At 55.7% G+C, this 14,131-nt stretch overlaps 1 protein-coding gene across 4 annotated transcripts in view; it reads right to left on the reverse strand.

Annotated features, from left to right (window-relative positions):
* The window catches only part of ACAN (aggrecan), a 47,633-nt gene that overhangs the window by 1,485 nt on the left and 32,017 nt on the right, over positions 1-14,131 (reverse strand). For 2 of the 4 annotated variants that reach the window (XM_016151624.2, XM_016151623.2), the window contains exons 12-16: positions 10,636-13,785; positions 5,106-5,219; positions 1,904-2,062; positions 1,368-1,450; positions 271-415 (exon numbers count right to left, since the gene is read on the reverse strand). In XM_016151624.2, the coding sequence (XP_016007110.2) occupies positions 271-415; positions 1,368-1,450; positions 1,904-2,062; positions 5,106-5,219; positions 10,636-13,785 (3,651 nt within the window). The remainder of the gene's footprint in view (positions 1-270; positions 416-1,367; positions 1,451-1,903; positions 2,063-5,105; positions 5,220-10,635; positions 13,786-14,131) is intronic. The other 2 variants (XM_016151627.2, XM_036231965.1) reach the window with 1 other exon arrangement.

Here is a 14,131-nt window from a genome sequence, read left to right on the forward strand (position 1 = left end):
GGCGAGAGCCAGGCGGACTGTTATGTATGAAAATGTCCGGGTGCAGGGGGAAAGTGGGCCCTAAATAGTCCCTAGGAGTGGACTTGCCCTTGCCACTGGCCCTGGGATGCTGGTTCCGGGAGAGGTCCCCCGGGTCAGCTCCAGTCTGCTCGGTGGAGGTGAGGTGACCTCAGCAGCCAGGAGACAAGGCGACTTGCCCTTGTCTTGTCACACAGCGGGACCCTCAAGTCTCGATTCCTTCCACCTGGACCCCTCCCAGGCCCAGCTTACCTGTGCCCTTTTTACATGTGAAAGGCAGCTGGTAATTGCAAGGAACGTCATTCCACTCGCCCTTCTCGTGCCAGATCATCACCACGCAGTCTTCTCCGGTGGCAAAGAAGTTGTCAGGCTGGTTGGGCCTCCAGTTCTCAAATTGCTGTGGGTGGGGATGGGGAAGGGGTGAGGAGAGGGGCAGGAGCCTCGTGGCTCGGCCTGATCCCCACTCGCTCCCCCTGTCAAGCCCCTTCCCCATCTCCTGTCTCGTCGGGCATTTGTGCAAAGGTTGTTAGGAGTCTGGTCAGGATTGTGAAGAGCCCCGGGTGCCACGGAACCCATGGGCTCTTCAAAGACCTGGTCACACCACCTAGCTGTGGTCCTCAGGAGCTCTAACCTCAAAGGGGTCACAGTCCCTGTTAATGATTTGACATCATTCCCCTCTTCCTCATGGGCCAGCAGGGGCTGGGGACACAGACTGCCTTGCTTGGATAGGACTGGGTGGCCGAGACATGGCTCCCAAGGCTACTCTGTCTCTCCGGGCTTTTCCCTCTAGCCTGGCTCCGGAACAAACAGAGCCCCCTTTTCTCTAGTGTAAATGCTCCCCTCCCCTGTGACCCTGTTCACATTCACCTCTTCCAGGAAGCCTTCCCTGAGGCCCTTCGCTGACAGGCAGCATTTACTCCGTGTCCTGTTCCTTTGGCATCTGTAGTGTTTTCTGTCTGTCTTTCTCTGTCCTTGAGTAGACCTGGGTTCTCTTTGGGCAGGGAACCCGTCTAAAGCTTCCATATGTCCCCATGGGGGTTTGCCTTCATTCATTCATTGCTCTCCTCATTCACCTCCTTCATGCTGTCATTCATTCAACGTGTCCAGCCCAGGGCTGGTGTCCAAAGGCAGAGAGGGTCAATAAGACACCATCCCTGCCCCCAGAGTGCCCAGTCCAGCAGCTGCTCAGGGAATGTTTGCATGTGGTTTGATGCATCTCTTTCTCTGGTGGAGGGGGCGGTGGTGGTGGTGGTGGTAGAGAGTGTGTGTGTGTGTGTGTGTGTGTGTGTGTGTCTTAATCCCCCTCCTCTGAGCCACCAACTTTGCCCGAGGCCCCCAGCAGGACTCACCAAGGAGTGTCCGTCTGACCAGCGGAAGTCCCCTTCGATGGTCCTGTCATTGAGGCCAATCCACTGGTAGTCTTGAGCATTGTCTGGAGAGAGGACATGGTTGTAGGGCATGGCGCTGGATACCCTGAGGGTGTCTGAGAAACTTGAGCTTGGAGAGGCCAGGGAGATGAAGGGGCAGGAGGTGGGTGGGCTCGGAGGAGCATGCCATCTACTTCCGAGGTCCTGACAAGGATCTCAGCACATGTGTGTTTGGAGTGCACTTTGGCCTACCTCCCCAAGCTGGCGACGGCCGCAGGTTAGTCAGGGGCTAACTATGACAGACACTTGGCTGTCCTGGATGCAGCCAGAGCCATTGGCCCCAAAGACCTCTCTCCTCTTATCTCAGGCAACTCACGCTGCAGAAGCGCCCCCCCCCCGCCCCCCCGCCCACTGTTCCCCATCCCTGCAGCTCCACTGGGCCTAAGTCTGCTGGCTTCTGGCAAGTGAGGCCCTTGGCCCACGTGGCCACTCTCCTCTCAGGTCCCGGACACACTCACTGTTGACGAACTCCTGCTCCTCGGGAGTGACGATGCTGCTCAGGTGTGACTGCTGCTCCCGACACCGGCTCTCGGCATCCACCCAGTTCTCACGGTCGGGGAAGTGGCGGTAACAGTGGCCCTGGAACTTGGTCCAGCCCTCCTCACACAGCTCCTGGTCTGCAACACAGGTCAGGGGCTTGAAGGGAGGGGCCACGGCCGACTCAGGATGGCGGTGGCTGTCGGTCTTATGGCACGGACTCCTCATTCACCCTGCCTTCAACGTCACACCCTCAAAGGAGGGAGGAGACCCATCTGGATGAAGCTCAAGTTGGAAGCCAAGAAGAAGGCCTGACCTTGCCCTGCAGAGCCTCCAGGCACATGTCCCCACCCTCTGGGAAATGCCAGGGCTACTTTCTTCCCCTGATGTTGGCCCGCCAGAGCCTTTCCCTGCTGATGACTGCTCTGCAGGGCTGGCAGAGTTCCTCAGGCCAGGTAACAAGAGGCAGGAGATAGGAGGTGTTGAGGTTTAAGGCAAGACATGGTTCAGAGGCTCTGAGGGGCTCCAAAGAGCGAGGGAGCTGCAGGGAAGGGTGTGGAGGCAGCAGTGGCAGGCAGTGCCGAGGGCACGAAATGGAACCTGGGGTGGGGACAGAGGAGCAGAAGAAATGTCTGCTCTGGGTCCAGAGATGCCAAGCTCCAAGTCCACCCATCAGAGCTGCCTCTTGCTGAGTACACTGTGCCTGCCTTTTGGAGGGCGAAACAGACAACCTGGGGTCTCCATCCCAAGGTCCCTGGCTTTTTATTTTATTTCTTGGTGGCAGACGAGGACAGGAGAAGAGGCTCTCTCCTCACAAACCTATAACAGCAATAGGTTCTGAGTGCAGGGGAAGGGGCTGGCTTGGAACTCTCGGAGCAGGCTAGGGGACAGGCAGAGGCAGGGGGTGCTGGAACTGGCTCTTTCAGGCTTGGCAAAGCCTCTATGAGTGTGTCTTCCTTGACTTCTCTGCCTTCACTGACATCATAACGATAGCTTCAAATTGGCCCTGGGGGGAGTATTATGCCTATGAACGAGGGCTCCCCCTTCCTCTTCAAAAGCCAGTGGTTAACTACTTGCCGGCACAGCACTGACAGAGGAGGTTCCAAGACCCACATGAGGTGTGCCCCCAGGGCCCTGGGGCTGCGCCCAGGGCCATGAACCCCTTGGGCTGTATGGAAGCCTCCCTGACTGGGGGCCACTGATAATCTGGCAGTTCCAGGAAGAAAGGACAAGTACCTGAGGGAAAGGAGGTTTAGGCTGGCAGGTCTGAAAGAGACACACTTGGGCAGAGAGCAGAGAGAGGGGGAGTCTGGCAGCCCCAGAAGGAAGAGGCAGGATGGCAAGAGGGCTAAGGAGGATGCTGCTGGTCCCTGGCTGCCTGGCAAAGGTCTGGAAAGAAGGCTGAGGGGCCTCAGAGATGGTGTGGCACTAGGAGACATCATCCCAGGGCTGATCGTGGGGTCCATTCTCGGGCCACCTCAGTGCTTCAGGGCTGAGCTGGGCAAGCAGAGCCGGAGGGCACAGGTGCTCTGGGAGGGGCCAGACCAAGCAGGATGGAGGCTCTGGGAAACAGCGATGGAATCCCAGGAAGGCCGGAAGAAGCGAGAGGGCCACAGCCAGGGCACGAGGTCCCCAAGGGGTGGTGGACCGGGAGAAGGATTGGATCGGGAGAAGGGATGCGGCCCTGCTTAGCAGGGCGTCCAGGCCCGGGGCCAAGCTGGGTGGCTCCAGCACCATCTCTCTGCCCCATCGGGTGCAGAGCCCAGTGGGGGGCCTGCCTCCACCAGCAGGCACTTCCTCTCCTAGTACGGAGCCCTAAACCATTGTCTGTGTGGACCTTGCCGATCCTTCTCCCCTATGACAAATATTTTGGCATGCTGGGGAGAAAATCCTTATGACACTCCACTCCAACCTCAGCCAAGACTTCATGCACCAATTTCTTGGGGTCTTAGGGAGAAGGCGGAGGGCGGGAGGCTGCAGGAGAGGAGAAGGATTCAGGCCTTTGCTTCCACAAGTCTTAAGTTCCTCCACTAGTGCCTCCAAGACACATGCAATCCAAAACTACCTCCCACACTGCTTAGGACCAAAGGAAGACTTTCCGGGAGTTTCAGCTGCTTTCTGGAAGCTTCTGGGATGTCCAACCTGAGAGTTTATTGAAAATGGTTTTAGGATCCCTCACGCTTCCGGTTCGACACGGGCCACTGCTACTAGCGATCATAAGCCCCATCTTCCCCTTTCTGAGCTGGGATGGCCCTGAGATCCAGGAGGACAGGGGAGACTATGAAGCACCAACGGTGAGAGAGTCGAGGGCTGGGCCTGGCCCTGGGAACGTTCTGGCACACGGCGCCCCTCGGCAGAGCCTGGCCCCGGTGTAGAAGCAGAGGGGGCGGAACTTAGCTGCTGCCCCTGACAAGGAGGCTCTGCTCTCTCCGGCTAGCCTTTTGCCTCGCACGAGGGAGGGAGAAAGGAAGTGTGGACGGAGCAGCGTAGACATGGCAGCGGTCACGGCGGTGATGCGGAGAAGGTGACATGCAGCGGTCCCTGCTCATGCATGACCTCAGCATGCTGGTGGCATGAGAGCTCTCAGGCAGACAAACCATAGCTCTTGCCAGAGAAGAAGAGGAAGGCAGCTGGCCAGTGTGGCGCGGTGGCTCCCAAGGCCATGGAGGGGCCGCCAAGGTCTCAAGGGCAATCCAACAGGCAGACACATTCCGGTGACCATGCGGGGAAGATCCGTGGCTGTCATCCAGAGCGAGAACCAATTACTCCCACCCACAGCCTCATTCAAGACAAATGCAGGGGATCGGCTCTGTCCTCTTAGTTTGACGCATGCACCGACCTGGTTGGTGGCATCAGCGGGTCTGCAAACCCTGGAGAAGGTTAGTGTTTTAAAGGTCCCCCAGCGCCCCACCTTCCAAAGTGCAGGCTGGCCCGGCCTGCGTGTCTCTCCTGTGGTCAGATCAGCCAATGCCCCAGAGAGGTGGGTTTTCATGGGCAACAGCAAGAGATGGAATAGGAGTGAGTGGGGTGGACTTCTCAGTTGTGGCCCCTGAAATGGCTGTCTGGATGTGGGGGGCGGGGGGCGCCAGCCAGGGCCTAGAGCCTGTGGTTAGAAGGGAGGGGTGAGGGAGGAGGAGGGAGTGCGGCGGTTAGTAACATTAGCTGAAGCCGAGACGGCCGTACCGATCTCACACAGGTCCCCTCGGTAGCTGGGAAGGCATAAGCATGTGAAAGAGTCGATGGCATCCACGCAGGTGGCTCCATTCAGACAAGGGCTTGAGAGGCACTCATCAAGGTCTGCAAGAAACCAAGGGCCACCGTTAGGACTCCTGCCGGCAACGCCAGCTTCGCAAGCTCTGCGGCCTCTTTGTGGGCGGCTGGCCCTGCGGCTCTCCAGAGGCCTGGGAGGGGTGGCTGGATTTCCTAAGGACGGTTGCTGCTGCTGCTGCTGCTGCTGCTGTTACCGCCACCATCTTGGAGTGCCGAGCCAAAGATCCAACACGGCTTTTCTTGGATGCGATTCTTGGTTGGCAAGGCCGAGCATTGGAGCCCGGTTTCCTGGTGGGTGACAGACTCGGGCGCTGCCGAAGCCAGATGCCTAGCGTGAGAGGGAGCACAGAGTTCTTCCAAGACGCCTTCTCTTGTGACTCAAGAAGCCGAGGGGTCTGCGCTGGCTCTAAACACGGCGGTGAGCAAGGACGCTGGAAGTCAAGTTCGCGCAGCTCCGTCTTTTCCTTGCTTCTTCAGTACTTATGCACCAAGGAAAGGGGGCACGGCTGTGCAGCACTAGAATGAACACGTGCTCTGTAGAGTACAGGACTATCTGCATGAGACTCATTAAAATTTGGGGGCTGCAGACACTGTTTTTGTCTACAGTAAATAAGATCCTAGAGCATCATGCGAAGATAAAGCCGGCATTGTTCTCTCTGGGGGAGGGACGGAAAGCCGGCCCAACATTTCCTTCCCCCTGTAATCCATCACCTTCCAGCTTAAAGCCCCTGAACGTGGACATCTCAGAGAGTCACAGCTTCTAGTGGGGCTCCATCCTGGCTGGTGGGAGACCAGCGTTTGAAGCCTGAGAGGCACTTAGTAAATGGCTGCTCACCAGCCTGGGACATGGCCAGGTCCCTGTCTGCCTCTTCTTCTCAGGCAGGCTCTTTCCTTCTGTCCTGTTCCAAGATATCCCTACTGGTTCAGCTTCTTTGCGAGGCTTGAATTGCGAAGTCACTGGCCTTTACATCAAATTTTCCTCCATTTGCTAAGGTGAGAACTCAATCTTCTAACCTGGTCTTTTTGCATCTTTCTGAGAAGCCAAGTACCTAGAGTGTCTCTTGTACTCTCTTCGAATTCGTACTCCAAAGGCTCCTGCTGTTCCTGCCCCCACCCGCCCCGGGCTACTTCCCCTGGGAACATGACAGAAGTTATTGTGACGCTCCTCTTCCCAGGAGAGCATAAAAGTCTGCAATAAATGGCTCCCACTGTTCATGGGGGCATCATGATACATAGCGCTGCCTGGTATGTGCTCCTGTGTTCATATAACTTTCAGGACTCGACGTGCCTAGCGGTGGTCTCCACGTGAGCAGCATCCTAAATATGTTCCAGGACTTAGTTCTTCTTCTCTCATAAGAGCAGACTAGACCTTAAAGTCGGTCCTCTGATGAGAAGGCCAAAGCAGGTTCTTCTGGATTCCTTGGCTCGTGGCTAGTAGACGCTTCTAGGTAAGAGCTGGGTTTGTGCAATGCGTAGCCTGAAAATCTCAAGGCCTCAGGCATCTCTCTCTTGCCACGAGGTTCTTACCTTCATCCCAGAGGCTGCACAGCATGGACCAGAAAGCAACATTTCCAAGTCCCAAGCAAAACTAAAATGCATGAGGAATGAACGGGCTGAAATCCCGGCATGCACCAGGATTCCCAGCAGCAGCAGTAGCAGCAATAATAGGTCAGGCCGGTTGGCCGGGCGGAAGCTGGGGGCGGCTCTCCTGCTTCTGGAAAGCTACTGTTCTCCCTTGTCCATTAGTGTCATTATGGGAGGTGGGAAGCACTGGGCAAGGGGGTAGTAAGCAAATGTAGGCGCTAAAGCAGTTGTATAGAGCAGGGTCAGGAGTGGCCTCTGGTCAGCCCATGGGAGAGAAAGCAGGAAAGGCAGAGGCCCCAAGGGAGGCCAGGCCAGGTGGCTTCTAGGTGTCCCAGCGGTCACATCGCCTGCCCCCTAGGGCATGAGATCCAGTGAGTTTTCCTTCTGTGTTTGGCTGGGGCAGAAGATCTGAGAAGGTGGCGCCGACCGAAACTGAAGGAACCAGTTCCTGGGCTCAGAAGCTGTTTTGTGCAGAGCCCTGGAGTCTCAGATGAGGAGAGAGAAGGGCCACAATCCTCAAGACCAGAGAGCCCGTGGGTGGCACTGGGGCATTGAGAGAGGCCCGAGAGTCAGCACTTCCAGCAGGAGGAAGAGGGCGAGTGTCCTGTGTGGGCCCTCTTCCTACTGCTGTGTGTCTTATCGGCACTCGGGCCTGTGGTGCCTCAGCTCTTCTTCCTCAACCTGGAGGAGCCCCCTCTTGCCCTGCATTGCCACCTCTTCCTGGGAAGGGCGGGCGGTGCATTGCTTGCCTTCTGGAACCACTGGAGGAGTTGGGCTGGGCCCTGCTAGGAGGCAGAGCGGGGGATCCCAGACAAGGTGGTAGCAGGCGGAACACGAGAACGGCCCTGGGCAATGGGCAGACTACACGAAGGAAGAGTGGCAGGAGAGGGTACCAGGATCTCCCAAGAACCTTTTCCAAGCCAGATGCTGTGTCTCACACACACGTTACCCCCCACCGACATCCCTACAGCACGAACATCACTGTACCATTTTACAGGGAAGGGGACAAGTGCAGTGACTAAGCTCCTCCCAGAGCTGTCTGGAAAGAAATTGTAGGAAAGAAATCCTCTTAAAAATATACGATTAGAGAAAGGCTGCCCTTCCTGTAGATTAGTTAAGGTCCCTTGTCACCTATTTCTAATTTCAGGGTTCTGGGGCATGAACCTTGCTGTGACTTTTGATACCAGTATCACATTTTTGCTTCGAGTATCGGGTCGGGGAAAGGGATGCTAAGAATAAAGGGATGTCCAAAGATACTGAGACAGGGTAAAGGGGTTCCTGCCCTGGTGGCTGCCCCAGTCCCCGAAGTCCTGTTGGGCTCCGAGTCTGTCTCTCGCTGACCCAGGCTGAGCTGGCTGACTGAGCCGAGCGCCGTAACACTTCATTCAAGTCAGGTGCCCTGGGCTCTCCACTCGCACACCCAGAGGGAGGGAGGAGGTGTGTGCAGACCTGGTATGGCGTCTGCTGGGGATGAACAGAGCCCTTCCTACCCCACACTGAGGACTCTGGGGCCCGGCTTGCTGGAAAGCACACACAGGATCTCCCAAGTGTTCGTCAGGTACACCTCTCCCAGGTCAGAGGCCGTGGAAAGGGACAGTCCCTGGGGTCAGGATGACCCAGTGGAAACACTGTAGGTACCCTGGGCTAAGGCCAGGACCTTCCTTGGAGAACCCACCCTCTCTGGCCTCAGTCACAGCCCCCGTAGGTAGGCAATGGCAGATCCCAGGCGGGGAAGAGTGACCAGATGTCCACCGTGGTGCCTGTGTATCTATACGTACATATATACCTCATGGAGAAGTGCCAAGTGTATAGCATATTCATATTGCATAAGGATATAATATGTCGTGCGGTGTTAATTTGCATGTATATTAATGTACATGTAAACGCAGAATTCTTCTTCGTGTGTGATGCAAAAGCTACCGGATAGCTGCCCGGAACTGGTTGCCTGGTAGTGGGTGTTTTTCTCGGGACTCACAGCTCTGATTTTGCACCTGTCCTAGGACCGAAGGTCTTATCTTTCAGGAAAGATCCTGATTTCTGATTCCTGACTTTGGACAGAGGTTAGGGAGAGGGTGTGGGGCAGTGCAGAGCCAACCTAAGAATATGAGCTTGGAGGTAACTGGGTGTTTCTTCCCTCAAGGACTGACATTGATGAGATGGAATGCGCTCATGGCCACCGGCCTCGGAGTGTTCAGGGAATGACAGGGAGATTCTATCACCTTGTTTTGGAGGCCGCCTCCAATCAGAGGATCGCCCAGGCTCCTCACCTGTCCCACAGGCGGCTTGACGTCAACCATGGCTAAAGACAAACCGAGGCCTGAGGGCGGTGGATACACAGTGGCAGGGCACCACTGGGTCACAGCTGACTGCGGCTGGGAATTTCTGAAGCTGGGGGTGTATCACTTCCTTCAGGGTGAGAGAGGGACCCAAACCCCACCCAGACCCAGGACTGGAGGGGACTGCAGGCGTTTTCCTGGAGAGGTTTGCTCTGCACGATGCGAGACAGCCCCTTAGAGTGTCCCTCCCAGCAACCGTGGGCTGTGTCGCGACTGGGTGTATCCTATACACAGCCTCATTCAACATTTCTTTGAAGCTGCTCTTTTTGTCTGCAAATTCAAGCACACTCTCCTTTCTACAAACCATCATTGGCTCGACAAAAAAAGACTTCTCATTTTAGTTACTTGATTTTTTTTTTTCTTAAACTATTTCGTAGAATAGATGCTCTATAAAGATGTGCCATGTTTTTCTTGTGTTCTACCCCTACACATCACTGTGTCCCTCTGAGAAGCCTGGGCCTCACCTGACCTTGGTCACTCCTCCCTCCTACAGTCCCTTCTGGAGATGAAGGAAGCCCCTCCCTCCCCGTCTGCATCCCCTACCCCAATGAGGGTCTTACCTATGTCTCAGTGCTTGCCAGTGTAGCCAGGAGGGCATAAGCATACGACATGTCCCTCCGTCTCCTGGCAGGTCCCAGCACCACAAGGCTCCTTGTCACAGGACCTGGCAGGAGCTGCAACCCTCAGGGAGAGGCTGAGCATCAAGAATTTAGAGCCTCCGAGCCCTCGAGGCCTGGGCATGAGGTCCCCCAAGCTCGTGAGGCGGACTTTGGGTCAGCACATTTGCGGGGACCCTGTCCCCCCTGGTCACCTGGCCCCAGCATCTGGGGGCAGGGCTCTCTGACTCAGATAGATCTCTCAGCAGACAGGGAGGTACAAGGGACCCCAAAGCGAAAAGCAATGGGACACGATCAGCTCCCAGTGCCTCGTGCTGGGATGGTGTTGAGGTGAGACAATCACTAGAGTACAGGGCAGTCACTCGCACCAGGACTAGGGTGAGGACACAGGGTCTAAGGTCGGAACGCGGCCAAAATGACACTTCGTCATTCCTTAACCCGTGTTGGTTTGGACCCTGCACAAAGTACATGTTTGGGTCAGTAGGTTCATTGTCTCATGTCATCCTCATTCCTTGGGAAGGGGACGGGAGCAGAATGTTCACACTGTATAAATAGTCATGCTTCCCTCTCCCTGTGCCAAGGACAAAGAGGTCACATATAAAAATGTTCTCATGATGTGACTTCAGTGTGACGGCAACAATCACTAATCTTTATGAGCATGTGCTGTGCGTAAAGTATGATGCTAACTAAGTGCTTGCTTCATAGGAATTTATACGCTCTTTAACCTTCCCTGGTACTAGTCCTATTTTACAGATAAGGATCAGAGAGGTTAAGAAACTTGCCTGAGGCTGCACAGCTAATCTGTGCGGAGCTGTGCTCAGAACCTTGAATCTACAGTGCCTCCTACCAGGCTACTGTCGGAACTACCCAAAAACATTTAAAAGAAAGAAAAAATCCCAACAGTACCTGCAGTGGTTGCCTCCGAGTCTTGCGTCTCTTCTGGGGAAGCTGGGATGGAAGTGTCTGTTGGGGTGGTGGCTGTTTCGGCTGTTTGGGTCTCTTCTCCTGAGTGCGAGGGGCTTGAGGATTCGACTTCTAGATGCGCCTCTGCAGGGCGCTGGGTCTGCTGGGTCCACTCAAACTCTGGGACGCTGGTACCGATGACAACATCCAGCCCTGAGGTGTGACCAGACAGGTCTCCGCTGATTTCAGTCCTGTCTCCAGAAGCCACGGGGGTGGCCGAAGGCCAGCCCGATGTCTCTGTGCCCACGTCATAGGTGGTGGTCGATGCACCACTCATTTCCAGTGGGGTCGAGCCCTCCCTGGGTCCTTCTTGAAAGCCTGAGGTGGTACCGCTCACTCCTAAGCCTGAGGCTCTCTCCAGATCAGCTTCGTGGAAGGCAGAGGTGGTTTCACTCAGACTGGGGGACAAGGAAGCTCCTCCACTGGCCTCAGGGGCGGCAGATACCCCCACCCCAGCCTCAGGATAGGCCAATGTCTCACTGCTGGATTCTGGGATTGATGATGCTTCTATCCCAGAACCGGCGAACCTTGCTGTAGCTCCACTGATGTCCCCAGATGCAGAGGCTTCTCCACTGGACTCAAAAAGTTGGGGGGTATGTGTCAAAGGGGGTCTCTGGCCGAGTTCCTGGGAAGCAGTTGGTTCAGTAACACCTTCTACAAACTCAGAAGTGATTAAAGTAACTTCTGGAAGTCCTGAGGCCTCCCCACTGGTGCTCGTGGCTGCAGAGGACTCCCCGCTCACATCGCTGGTACCAGAAAAGTCCCCACTAAAATATGGAGTACTTGATGGTGCTCCACTGGGCTCTACCAGCCCGGATTGCAGCCCACTTAGGTCCAGAAATCCTGAATGGTCTCCAGACATGTCTGGCACTCCAGAATGGGCACCGCTGAGTTCCAAAACACCCGAAGGCCCTTCTCCGGCTTCTTGGGCTGTTGGAGCCTGGGTTACAGATTCCACCAAAGTCCTGTCTACAAGAGAGATAGTGGGGAAACCCGACGAAAGTCCACTGCCATCATATGCTCCTGAGGGCAGGCTGCTCCCAATATCAGCTCCGGAGGCTTCTCCACTGACCTCAGCTACTCCGCTTGGCAGACCGCTGAATTCTGGGGGCTGGGATGTAAACCCACTAGAGTCGATTGCTCCAGAAGACTGTCCGCTGATATCCACTATCCCGGATGTGCTCGAGGGGTACATCTCCCCGGAAGGGAGGCCACTGAGTTCCACAGACCCTAAACCTTCTTCTTCTTTAAATGTAGTTGGAGTCACTTCGACCAAGCTGGTGTCCACAAATGTGATGCCAGAAGGTTCGCCACTGCCACTCATGGCACCGGACACCAGGTCAGGGATTCCAGAGGTTGTCCCACTGAACTCTGGCAACCCCGACAGCTGCCCACTGAGATCGGGGACCCCAGATGTTCCTCCACTCAGATCGGTTATGCCAAATGGTTGACCACTGCCAAAAAGAACTCCAGAAGCTTCTCCACTGACTTCTGGTTGTCCGGAGGGCAGTCCACTGAGCTCGGTCACTCCAGATGTCTCCCCAGGAAACCCCGATGGCTTCCCACTGACCTCAAAAAGCCCTGATGTTCCCCCACTGATGTCAGGAAACCCCGACGGCTGTCCGCTGACACCAAAGAGTCCAGATGTTTCCCCACTGATTTCGGGAGACCCAGATGCCTGGCCACTGAGTTCCGCTCCTGAAGGGAGTCCACTGGCTCCCCCACTAATGTCCAACTCACTGAAGGGAAGCCCAGATACTTCTCCAGCACCACTGATGCCAATGGTTCCCCTCCCTTCTAGTTCACCTGCAGTGGTGGCTGTGACCACTTCCACCAACGTAGTATCCACTAGGGAGATGGTTGGGAACCCGGATGGAAGTCCACTAAAGTCGGGCAGGCCAGAAGATGGGCCACTTCCAAGGTCCGTTCCAGAATACTCACCACTAAGTCCAGAGGGAATGCCACTTGCTTCTGGAGCTTGCCCACTTCCTAGAGTTCCAGAAGGTATCCTGCCAAAGTCTAAGTCTCCAGAAGCTGACCCAATCACGTCTTCTTTTCCTGAAGGAAGTCCACTGATGTCCTCTACTCCAGAAGCAGAGGTCTCTATGTGACCCTCTCCTCCGGAAGGAAGTCCACTGATGTCCTCTACTCCAGATGCAGAGGTCTCTATGTGACTCTCTCCTCCAGAAGGAAGTCCACCGATATCCTCTACTCCAGATGCAGAGGTTTCTAGGTGACCCCCTTCTCCAGAAGGAAGTCCACCGATATCCTCTACTCCAGATGCAGAGGTTTCTAGGTGACCCCCTTCTCCGGAAGGAAGTCCACCGATGTCCTCTACTCCAGAGGCAGAGGTCTCTATGTGACCCTCTCCTCCGGAAGGAAGTCCACTGATGTCCTCTACTCCAGAGGCAGAGGTCTCTAAATGACCCTCTCCTCCAGAAGGAAGTCCACTGATGTCCTCTACTCCAGAGGCAGAGGTCTCTAAATGACCCTCTCCTCCAGAAGGAAGTCCACCGATATCCTCTACTCCAGAGGCAGAGGTCTCTAAATGACCCTCTCCTCCAGAAGGAAGTCCACTGATGTCCTCTACTCCAGAGGCAGTGGCTCCTGGACCTTCTCCAGAAGGCAGTCTACTGAGGTCCCCTACTCCAGAGGCAGAGCCCTCTAGGCCCTCACCTCCAGAGGGCAGCCTACCAACTTCAGAAGTGTTAGACCACGTAATTTTATCTTCATCCCCTGAGGCCAGTCCACTTCCCAGAGGCAGGCCCGAGCCCACCGTAGAGGTGAGACCACTGGCATCAAGGTCTTCCGAGGGTAGTCCACTTGCACTCCCCACCGAGGACCGCCCGCTGAAGTCCAGGGGTCCTGAAGCTTCTCCACTGCCTGTGAAGTCACCACTGATTTCCGGTGCCCCAGAGCCTGGTTGCTCTGTCCTGCTGGGAACTGGGGGTGAAGGTGTAGATGGCTCCTCTGAGGGAAACAGCTCCTCTGAGGGGGACAGCTCCTCTGAGACCAAGGGCACCTCTGTTGCAGAAGGGCCTTCTGTGATCTCCTCTGTTGCTGCATTAGTGGGAGGCCACGTAGGGGGGATCCCTGGAGGAAAGGAGGAAGAAAGATGAGGTATGGGTTTAGGAACTCTGCCCCGATTTAAGCTCATGCAGAGAAGCTGAATTCCATTCCCTCCACAGCAAAACTTTCCTCTCAAGAGCTCAGAGATGTGTTTGGGTATTTTCTAATGGAACTTTGCACAGTGTCTCTAGAAGGAGAGGGGGAAGGAAGGGACCAGGAAACTCCCCACCACCCTCAGGCTGTGCGTTGTGAGATTTTGGGGGTCACCGTCCACACAACCCACTGGACATGGAGGCCTGGCTACTACTGAAGATAGTCAAGGTCACCCTTCAGGTACTTCCACATCATCTCATTTATCTAAATCCATGGT

The sequence above is a fragment of the Rousettus aegyptiacus genome, unplaced genomic scaffold (assembly GCF_014176215.1).
Source record: "Rousettus aegyptiacus isolate mRouAeg1 unplaced genomic scaffold, mRouAeg1.p scaffold_m13_p_14, whole genome shotgun sequence".
Lineage (NCBI taxonomy): Eukaryota > Metazoa > Chordata > Mammalia > Chiroptera > Pteropodidae > Rousettus > Rousettus aegyptiacus.